Source organism: Gastrolobium bilobum, unplaced genomic scaffold, assembly GCF_033153095.1.
Source record: "Gastrolobium bilobum isolate Gb01-03AN ecotype WA unplaced genomic scaffold, APGP_CSIRO_Gbil_v1 utg3218, whole genome shotgun sequence".
Lineage (NCBI taxonomy): Eukaryota > Viridiplantae > Streptophyta > Magnoliopsida > Fabales > Fabaceae > Gastrolobium > Gastrolobium bilobum.
Window position 1 is genome coordinate 9,470 of NW_026897874.1, and position 11,270 is coordinate 20,739.

Here is an 11,270-nt window from a genome sequence, read left to right on the forward strand (position 1 = left end):
GGGACTACTGTTACTCTGACGCGTGATGTAAAGATAGTTAACTGAATCAGATTGGAAGAATGCTGCTAACACTTGTATTTTATACCTTCCTTTGTACAACTTTCAAATGGCTCTAAAAAGCTTAACTGGAAAGGATCTAGTTTAGTTAATTTAGATATATTTAGTTGTGTAGAGTAGTAAATGCAAGATTTCTGAAACAGTATTACTCTTCCAAATGCTTTTCCATTGAAAATTTAATTTAAAAACAGTATCTTGCAAATTAAAAGTACAGTCATATGAATTCTCTGCACCCGATTGGAGCACGTAGCCCAAGGGAAGGTTGTGTTACCATTTCATTCTTGAATTTCGTGGCCATTCACATTCTCTCAAAAACTTGGTGATTGTTCAACAGAAAGGCTAGAAGTGTAGTGATTCATAAAGAAAAAAATAAATAACAAAATATTAGATGAATGAATTACTACAAACAACTTTGACAAAAATTGAACTGTAGCTAAATTGAATATAAATCTTCACAATCTACAACTTCCTCAATCTCCTGACCCAGTTGTTGAAAATATGGAAAACGTCAAGGCTCTGATCTGTATATATACAAGATGTGCCTACTAAATAATCCATTCTCTGAAATACTAGAGACAATGAAAAATTATTTCAGTTGTATGCTATAGGTGAATTAAATTCACAAACTTGGTGGAACTGATTCATGGCAATCAACATAAACACCATTATCTATTGCATCCATAAAGTTTAATTTTATACCAAATTAAATGCTACCTAGTTTAACGGAAACAAGAAAATGATACCCACTTTAGAAAAAGATTTAGAGGAATTACCAGAGCAAAAAAATTGTGTTCATCTGCCTTGGTGAGAAATACTAGTACTCAATAAATTATTTTTTCAGAAATGGTTTCTGGCAAACAAGTAGCTGCTGGTCACTGCCATTCTGAAGGTCAATTACCCTTGCTTCCCAACGTACTTGTGTTGCAAGCGTGCGAGCCATCTCTATAGCTCCCATTGTATCAGAAAGGATGACCCATCCCTAAAAAAATAGTGATATTTAATTACAAAAATTAGGCTTCATAGATCATTTCAATATACTGAGACTGACAACTACTTGCATTCAAAACACTCAATTCCAAAAAACTATTTCAAGCGTGCATCACAACAATAAATGAGGATGCATCATTAGAGTCAAGTTGCTTAAATAGAATCATCTGTCAAGATGATATCATCCTTTCTGGAGGATGCGTCAAAAGAAAGGTGGAAAGGAAGAGTAAGGAAAGTGCCAGATTACTGTTCTGCTATCTTTTCCGTATGTCCATTGTGAAAAAATCAACGGTGAAACATTTCCAGCACAATATAAAAAGGGACATCGTACCTCTGGACGCAGTATCCTATCCATCTCCAAGAATAAGTCTTTCATGCTGCACCTCTCTGAAGAGGGATGCGAGAGAAGTCCATTTGCGTGAAGCATATCATATGTCCGGGGGTAGGTGGGGAAAGGTTCGCACCTGAAGATCAATATCAGTACTCAGATACAAAAATGAATTATCGAGAAGCTCATAAGCATTAACATTATTTTACAAAGATGTTTGTAAATGAACTCAAAAGTAAAGAGAATTTAGAGACTAAACTCCAAACAGGTGGATGATGTTCTTTTTAACTGGGTTTGGCAATGAACTAAGTCAAATAGTTTCAATCCAACAGGTCAAGTGCATGCATGCATCCTACACTTATCTCTAGATTCATTCTGAAAAGGAAAAAAAATTAAGAAAGAGATGGGTGTGTTTGATAAAAAAATTGTATATTTGGTACTGAAATCTCAGCACTATAAGTGTAATATGGATATCAAAGGAAATTATTGACATATTGATACGAACCTTGGGAGAGCCTCACCTCAAAAGCTAGCTTATGAGGTACGAGAGCCCAAAGTCCATATAAACTCTACGCCAGAACCATATGTTTTTGATGTGGGACTCCAAGTCCCATACCTAAGAATAGAATCGTAACATTCCATCACGCTCCACAGCTCCTGCGCCTACGCGGGCTGGCTTTGCGCTAGTCTTTTACTAGCTCTGAGCGAACATTGCGATGCCCGCGTCACCACCCGCGCAGCTCGATTGCAACTGGGAGACATAGTAAAAGGCTCTGATACAAATTGATACGAACCATAGGAGAATCTCACCTCAAAAGTTAGCCCATGAGGTAAGAGAGTCCATATAAATCCCACATCAGACCCTTATGTTTCTGATGTGGGACTCTAAGTCCCATACCTTGTAGTAGGATCGTAACATTCTACCACGCTCCGCAACCCCGTGCCCTTGCTTCTTAACCATCTGTGTGTTCCCTTTAGTTGTGTGCTTCCCAATATGGAAGTAAGGATAGGCTTGGTGTAGATTTTTCATTCTAAGTTCAAACTCACTAGCCTAATTTTTCTATAAAATAAAAATTTTGGGTTGGACTAGCTGGACACTAAATTGGGCCGCGTTTACATCTTGACCCAATTCCCACCTTAACCTAATTTGCTTTTGTTCCTTCACTTCTTCACCTCCTCCATAACTTTTTTTCTTTCTCCATGGTTGCGCTGCAATTTCAATATCACTCACTGCCTTTCTTGCTGTCCTTTATTCAATTTTGTGCATGTCGGTAGCCATCCTCTTCGTTCTTGGCTCTTCTGTGAAAATTCTCCTATCGTTTGAAGGTTTCCGTCTGGCGGCTTTGGTAATGGTGGTGGGTCATCCACTGCTATCGTTGGTTGCAACGCTGTTGGTACCCGTGCACGTCGAAAAGTCTTCTCATTCTTAAACTCCTCGTGGTCTTCGTTTATAATTTCCGTTTGGCCCAAACTGAGGAACACCTTGTTGGTGTTATGAACTCTAATAGTTTATGAAATCTCCACAACTTGATGATGTCTTTCTGGTAGGTCTTTTTCACTATTTCCAATTGGAACGTGTGTCTCCCTTGGCTTTTCTTTGCTTGTTCCTCCTTGCGTGGCTTCTGTTTCCTAGTCCTCAAAGCCCCCTTACAGCCTCTGTTAACTTCTCATCTTCATGGATTCTCTCTGCCTGGAAATATTGCTCCAGGTATATTAGTCATCCCAAGCATCATCATCTTCTCCATAGAGCTTCCATAACTTTCTTCTTAGGGTGGACATGGTTCAAAGCTACCTAGATCCGATAGCTGTGATACTAATTGATATTGTTGAGATATATAAAATCATTAATGTAACCTCACCCAACAACTTAAGCTTTTGGGTTGAATTGGTTCTTTAGATGGTATCAAAGCCTCAGTGTATCGGGTTCGATCCTCACCGCCCCCACTTTCTTTCTAGTGGAATTTCTTTCTTCGCACATGTAGGTGGACCTGTGCATTGTCCACCCTTCAAGCCCAGTGGGCTCTTGTGTGAGGGGGCGTGTTGAGATATATAAAATCATTAATGTAACCTCACCCAACAGCTTAAGCTTTTGGGTTGAATTGGTTCTTTAAAGATATAAACCTTGGGAGAGCGTCACCTCAAAAGCTAGCCCAAGGGGTAAGAGAGCCCAAAGTCCATATAAACCTCACACCAAAACCTTATGTTTCCGATGTGGGACTCCAAATCCCATACCTTGGAGTAGGATCGTAACACATTATGAAACTAATGAGTATATATTAACTGAAACTGATACCGTTTAATAGTTTACAAAATAAAGAGTTGCGCTGGAATTATTTTGTACATATTCTACAAACACCACTAAATCATTTTCATCGCTAAAATTTTCATTTTCAGCAGCACAAAAAATCATGAACATACATCTTTTGCAGTAAATTATGTAAAATTACTGTTACTTTCCCAACTAGCATACACCATTGTTCTGTCGTTTATCGTTAGAATGTGCTAATGATAAGTTACGAGGAATACATGTATTTAGGCTTTAGTGGTATTATCAGTTTATTACCCCCACCCTCAACAGTCTCACCTTCAATCAATTTTTCAATTATATGGAAACTTTGTCTAGATCACGCTCAACAATTTACCTAGATCATGAACACATAGAAACTTACCAATCATGCATAACACCAGCAAAACCTCTATCCAGTATAAGAGGAAGTGCATTAGAAGTCCTGGCAGGAACAACATTCATTACCCATACTGATTTTTTCTCATCCAGCAGGGCAGCATTCAAACCCCCATAATTAGTATTTATGTCCATAACATTCCGTATCATGTTATATGGAGGCAGTGGATCTTCATCTCCAGGTCTCTTTGGATGGTCAGAGAAAATTAGCGGTGTAAGCAATGACCAATAATTCTTGACAGCTGATCTCCAAAATTGTAAGTCTTCATAAAATTCTTCTGGCTCAACTCCTGCAAAAATAAAGAGAAATTCATGAAAAGGCAAAGCATTACAAATGGGAATGAAATTTTGGAGGAGGAGAAGCAAGGAGGAGATAAGCAGATAGCTGTTAAGAAATAATACTTTCCATGAATTTTAAGCTCATATAAGCTTAATTCAGATCCAGAAGATCTGTTTTGTATTGCAATCCAGCGCTTGCTAGAGGTCCCACTTATACATGGTACAAGAGGTTGATAATATGATTGAGCATCATCCCCTTCTTTACATAGCTGTATGGCACGCTGCTTACTACAATTAAGAAACAGATGTAACTGAAAACCTATAGATATAGTAATAAGTGTTCAATGGAGCAAGCCAATACCACAACTAACAGTAGTTGATATTAGTCATCTCAAATAAACAGTCTATTGACTATAATTATTTATGATATATATCACTCACATTAATACAATTATCCTTACCGAGATGCATAACAATCAACATCAGCAGTCTTCTGCCAGATAAAAGTCTCATCTTGCTGAGCTAGAAGAGTCCAACAAAGTTGCTGGGTCAGTTCTTCCATTGGGTTCAATATGCTTCTCTTTTTCTCCCGTGATGAACCCTGTGAGCGGCTTGTGGGTGAGGTTAAAACAAAATATCCTCCAGGTTTAAGAACACGGTCAACTTCTATGAGGAACATTCCATCTGCAGGATGAAATCAATTTTAGAGAGCAAAAGCACAACAGTCCAAATAGAAGCTAAACTATATTCACTATGGTATAGAAAAGTCATGGAAGGATGGAAAAAGTAAAAGGAAATGGCAATGTGATAGAGAAAAGTGAAGAAAAAGAAAGAAAAGGGGTCACATCCTCATATAAACATTTCAGACATCTTTTGAACGATCAATTTGAATGATGACAAACAAATTACTTAAAAATGAAAACCTATTTTATGATATAAATAAATCCAAACACATTTATATGCCAAAACCAGAATATTAATTCATAAATACATATATTAAATCAGCTTTAGAAGATAAGTAAACATAAAAACATAAAGGCTGTGGGAGATGCTATCAAAAAACCAAATCATAAGCAATTCATGACTAGCTGCTATAAGGATCAACTATCCCAAAGCTTTAGCAATTAGGAGGAGGCCAAGAATAGGTTTATATCTCTTAACATGCCCCTTCATGGAATAGTCCTTTAAGTTTGAAGCATGAATAATGAATAGATCTACTTTATCTCATGCTAAAATTTAATTAAATCATCAAGAATGGGGGTGACAAGGATTAGACTCCTGAGCATTTGATTACAGAATAATAACATGTCAAGGATCAAGTATCCTATAAGCTTAAGCTATTAGGTGTAGGCCAATAATGATTTTATACCTCTAACATACAAGTTCACCACATTTGTGTCATTCCAAGGGTTAGTGATAACTCAATTACTAATTTGACATTTGACAAATAGCATTATTTTACTTTTTGGCCTTACAGTTTATGACACCAAATAAAGTGCTCGTACTCGGTCTTCTCTCTTACTTGTCATCAAATACAACTTTTGACAAAAACTATGACTTAAATCTCAAAAATACACAAACATATAGCATATGAATATGTTCATCAGCATGTAAGGTAACAATACTAACAAATAGGGATTAGATTTTATAAAGTCTAAAAGGAATCCACTCTGATAAGAATGTAAGAGTAATGCCCATTAGCTATATAATTACCTTTTTCATCCCAAATGATGCCACACTGAGCACAATGAACCATATCATATGATAATGATGGATAGGGAAGCTGCCTTGCAATAAAGTTTCCAATGATAGCAGGAAGGCCTCTCTCAAGAGACAATTGAACTTGGCTACCAGTTGCCTCATATGCCGCCATACAAACCGCCATTATTTTCAGTGACAACAAATGAGCTCCAAAGCTACCAAATCCACAATCAATATCCAGTATAGTTCGAACCTGTTATAATGTGATCAATATAGATCAGTCACATAATGAGAACCAAAAAAGAGAACATAGGCAGCTAAAAAGTATAATCTTTTCTTACTTTACCACACATGGCACTATTTTGCACAAATTATGCCCCTATAAAACATTATGGTTCCTCAAAGGACAACAATTTGTGGATTAGGGTGCATGAAAGACTTACACCAGCTTGAGGAAGCTCAGAGTCGCTTCCTAACCCTATCATCTCTGCAAGTTGGCGAGAATAATCTTTCACGCCATCAAAGATCAATCCATCCTCTGAGTGAAAGGCAATTTGATTCTCTTCAAGTAGCATCAACCTAGAGGAAGCATCACAAACTTTTAGAAAGTGAAAAAAAAAAAAAAAAGATATATAAATCACAACAAAGAAAGACCTGATTAAAGCTGCATTACTTTCATTCAAGCAGTCAGTTATTATACCAGAAACATTTATTTATTTTATCAAAAGGAGGTGGCAACTCCCCCCCCCCCCCCCCCCCCCCCAGCAATTAACTTAGACAAAGGAAGTACCTTTTGGTCATACTTCCAGAAGAAAGAAATTGATCTTTAGTTATCTTCACATTCCCGCTCCATATAATATCCCTGCCACTCGGCCACCGCAAGGGAATCTTGTATTCCTTGGGAGGACGAATCAAACACCTCTCCACTTCCCTCAACTGTTCGCAATGCCGATCAAACTCCTCACCTTCTTTAAACCCCGACAACAAATTCGCAGTGACATTGTGGCAAGGCACAAAGTTTTCCATTTCCTTGCCGCAAAGGTCAAGTTCCTTTTGCCTCGTGCCACCATTTGATACAGACCTTAAATCCAAATAATCAACAGCTGCTTGCTCTTTTATCCTTCTGTAGGTTGTGTATATGAGAGATGCTGGATTAGGAGGTGCTGAATCAATGGTATTCGAAGACGAAGAACCTAACACCGTAATTAAAGCGACAAGACTAAGCAGGCTCAATATTAACCAGCTAAGTGGCGGTTTAGGGCCAATAATTATGTACAATTTATTGAACCAGGAGCTTCTCATGTCCAAAATCGTGAAACTGGCACTGTTTTCACACAAGGATTCAAAACCACGCTAAACAGTAAACTACGCCAACCCTAACTCTCCAACCATAACCTACCGTAGCACCATGAATCCTCGCTATCCCTGCAAGCATTGAAACAACACCTCATGCCATTGAAAGAGGAAATCCAAGTGCAGATTCACACACTGAATCGCAAAGGTTAATGAAGACACGATCGAGCAATGCTAATCGAAGGAATGACCAATCGATCGATCAGATCGCCTGCACAATTGAATCAATCAAGCAGAACCGATTTTCCAATTTGAAAACGCATTCCAGATCCGATCAAAGCCACAGAAGCGTGAATTCAGAGACGAAAATGGAGAATTAGGGTTTTGGTGAAGAAGAGAGTGAGATTGATTCAGAAAGCAATTCCGAATAGTGGTGAAGAAGAACGCCTTTTCCGGTTGGGTCCAAATTGTTTGGATTGCAATTTGCAACCTTCCTTTCCCTTTGCAACTTGGCATTTTTCTCTTTCTTCCCTTATATACCTCCCGATCATTTATTAATCAGATCCAAAACAAACAAAAAAAAGAATAATTATATATGTTCTATTAACATTAATTGGGTTTTATATTTTTAACTTTTGGGATTAAACTTGGGATTGCAAGATAAGATTCTAATAAATAAACTATACTATAGAACCATAAACCATTAATAAATAAACCGTTAACGGTTAACCCAGCGTGTTTATGTAGTGTGTGTCCAGCTACTACTACAACTTGCTATAATATGATATTTTTAACTCTTGAATTTTCCCAAAAAAGAAAAAATATCGAATGACCTAAATATTCTATATATTTCAGTCAAAGATGTATGAATTCAGAATATTTTATTGGAAAAGATATTCTAGTGAGAGAAATAAGGTACTTATAAAGGATAAGTGACCTTATGTTTATTCACCAATTTCTTAAATGATATGGGTTTGAATACCACAGTTCTTATAACCCTTTACACCTTCGATGTTTTGCCAGATTTCTACATGAAAAAATTGTAACCTATTTTAATTTTGGGCTTTTAGTATCTCGGGCCAATATTGAAAATGAACATATGTGTCATTATAAGTGAGGAGAAGAAAAAGGGAGCCGTACTGTATATAAAACATTAATTGCTTGTTTCTCAATTGATATTGTAGCCATGGGTTGATTGTAGATTTACAAGCAAAAAATTGCCACTCCAGAGGGAGGGTGTCATTATGTGTTGTTGTTGGTGGTGGCCCCTCCACGTCTCCAACGTTCATGTCTAGAAAATAAGCAATTGATTAGTTTTCACTATTTCAGGGGTGGTTGGCACTAACCAGCACTTTTTCCATTTATGGTTTCCTTAGAATTGACGTACGGTAGGTGCGTGTCTGAAACCAACGTGAGAATGAAAAGATTATATTCACTGACTTTTTCTTCCCTAAAATCAAAGAGAATGTGCTATATAAATATAATCTAATTAAAGAATTAATGTTTCTCATGTTATACGAGATAATTTTGTCTCATATTTATATGCGTATGAAATCCATGTAAAGAGAAAAAAAAATAATCTCCACACACTTTTATGTGTTTGTTTGTAGGAGATCAAAGAAATGCAGAAGAGTCGAGAGAATTTGGAGAGAAGAAGAAAGAGAGCAATTGCATTTTGCATGTGTTGAATGAATTATCAAATGTAATACAGGATATGTAGTTTATATACTACAAGAATCATGAGTGACTCAGCACTCTTATGAGAAGACATCTGTTAACAGAAGCAGAACAGAAAGCTAACAAACTGACATCTGTAACAGAAAGCTAAACTGATACAAGCTTAGCTAAGCAAAAGCTAACTGAAGGCTACGCTAGGCAAAACTAATTGGAAGCTGCAGTGGAGCTAATACACCCCTGCAAACTCAGAGTATGTGATTGAAGGATGCTGAATCTACAACTCTGAGTTTGTCACGAAGAGAAGCAAAGCGGTGAGCTCCAAGAGGCTTGGTGAGAGTATCTGCGATCTGATCAACTGCTGGAACATGAATAACCTGTAATTCCTTGGCAATCACTTTCTCTCGAACAAAGAAGATGTCAAGTTCCATGTGCTTAGTGCGAGCATGTAAAACTGGATTGTGAGATAATGCTACGGTGCTGAGATTATCACAGCAGACAAGTGGAGTGCTAAATTGAACTTGCAGTTCTTTAAGTAAGGATTTTAGCCAAAGAATTTCAGCAGTGGCAAGAGCAAGACTTCTATATTCAGCCTCCGTGCTAGACCGTGCCACAACAGTTTGCTTCTTGGACCACCAAGATACAAGGTTGGCTCCAAAGAAAACACACGCTCCGGAGGTGGATCGGCGATCATCTGGATCAGAGGCCCAGTCTGCATCACAAAATGCAGTGATGGAGAAATGATTGCTAGGATGGCTTGGTTGCAGGACAAGACCATATGCAAGTGTGCCCTTTAAATAGCGAAGAATACGTTTGACAATGGTCCAATGCTCCTCCAAAGGTTGTGACATGAACTGACACATTTTGTTAACAGTGTAGCTGATTTCAGGTCTTGTTAACGTGACATATTGCAATGCCCCAACAATGGAGCGAAAGTGAAATGGATCAGAGTAGTAGTTGGATCCAATTTTGGAAAGCTTGCATCCGGATGGCATGGGAGTTGAGATTCCCTTTGCTTCTGCCATATGAGACTTGACAAGTAAGTCTCTAATATATTTGGACTGAGAGAGAACAACAGCACCTGAATCTGTTCGTTTGACTTCAATGCCCAAAAAATAATCAAGTTCACCAAGGTCTTTAAGAGCAAACTGAGAGTGAAGTTGGGTGATCAGATTTTGAACAAGGAGAGCATCACTTCCTGTAATAACAATATCATCCACATAGACAAGCATGAAAACACATTGGCCATTGCTACGATGAATGAACAAGGAAGGATCGCACTTGCTGCCAAAAAATCCCAGCTTCAGCAGTCCTTCTTTCAACTTGTCAAACCAAGCCCTTGGTGCTTGTTTTAGGCCATAAAGAGATTTCTTTAACCTGCAAACAAGAGACCTATCATTAGAAGTAAACCCAGGTGGTTGTTGCATATAAATCTCCTCCTCAAGAATGCCATTGAGGAAGGCATTGTTGACATCAAGTTGCCTTAGTGACCAACCATATGACACAGCTATGGTAAGAATGGTTCTAATAGTGATGGGTTTGACTACTGGTGAAAAGGTTTCATTGTAGTCAAATCCAGCTTGTTGATGGAATCCCTTAGCTACAAGTCTTGCTTTGTACTTATTCAAGCTCCCATCTGAATTTTCTTTTACACGAAAAACCCACTTGCATCCTATTGCTCTTCGGTTGGGTGGAAGAGGGACTAAAGTCCAAGTGTTGTTTGCTTGAAGAGCATCATACTCAGTTTGCATTGCTGAGAGCCAATGAGGAGTTGCCAAGGCCTGTTTAATAGAGCTTGGTTCAAGAGATGTAATCAGAATTGTGGGATCAGTGGAGCTAGAAGTCAGATTACAGTGGTAGTCTGTAAGGTAGGATGGAGGGTGAGAGGATCGAGTGGAACGTCTCTGAGACTCAATTGTAGGTAGAGGTGGAACATCAGGTATAGGGAGAGAGGGAACATCACATGAGGGTGGAGATGGAAGCTGAGGTGAAAGGGCAATTGGTGGTTCTGTATGAGAAAGTGGAGGGGATGAGATATTGGAAGTTGAGGGAGATGTGATAACAGGACAGATAGGAGTGGTGCTAGATATGACATCTGTGTAGGAATTGGGTAAGGCACATGCAGAGGACTGAGATGCAATGACTGATGGACTGGGAGTAACAATTGGTATAAGATTATTGACAAATAAGCTAGAAGCATCAGCAGAAGATGAGTTGGACTGAAACCAAGAAGTGTAGGGGAACTTATTCTCATTAAACAAGACATCC

At 38.2% G+C, this 11,270-nt stretch overlaps 1 protein-coding gene across 4 annotated transcripts; it reads right to left on the reverse strand.

Annotated features, from left to right (window-relative positions):
- Positions 1 to 487: 487 nt before the first annotated feature.
- On the reverse strand, positions 488 to 7,863 carry LOC133311015 (probable methyltransferase PMT5). 4 transcript variants are annotated; one of them, XM_061512019.1, is made up of 9 exons: positions 7,029 to 7,863; positions 6,826 to 6,995; positions 6,479 to 6,614; positions 6,048 to 6,288; positions 4,796 to 5,018; positions 4,459 to 4,622; positions 4,042 to 4,342; positions 1,376 to 1,508; positions 488 to 1,036 (listed from the first exon to the last, which is right to left on the reverse strand). In XM_061512019.1, exons 1-9 carry the CDS (start codon positions 7,335 to 7,337, stop codon positions 887 to 889), a joined length of 1,827 nt encoding a protein of 608 aa, XP_061368003.1. In that variant the 5' UTR covers positions 7,338 to 7,863; the 3' UTR covers positions 488 to 886. The 4 variants fall into 4 exon arrangements, with proteins under 4 accessions (XP_061368003.1, XP_061368004.1, XP_061368002.1 ...); XM_061512020.1 differs by having other exon boundaries at positions 4,042 to 4,345; positions 4,534 to 4,622; positions 6,826 to 7,863; XM_061512018.1 differs by having other exon boundaries at positions 4,042 to 4,302; positions 4,458 to 4,622; positions 6,826 to 7,863.
- Positions 7,864 to 11,270: the final 3,407 nt, after the last annotated feature.

Excerpts from the sequence above, each read along its gene's own strand:
- LOC133311015 (XM_061512017.1), bottom strand. The coding sequence starts at position 7,337 with ATGAGAAGCTCCTGGTTCAATAAATTGTACATAATTATTGGCCCTAAA. Across the intron at positions 5,019-6,047 it reads CATCATTTGGGATGAAAAAG|ATGGAATGTTCCTCATAGAA; the intron begins GTAATTATATAG and ends TTCATCCTGCAG. Across the intron at positions 4,337-4,452 it reads TAAAATTCATGGAAAGTATT|CAGAAGAATTTTATGAAGAC; the intron begins ATTTCTTAACAG and ends CAGGAGTTGAGC.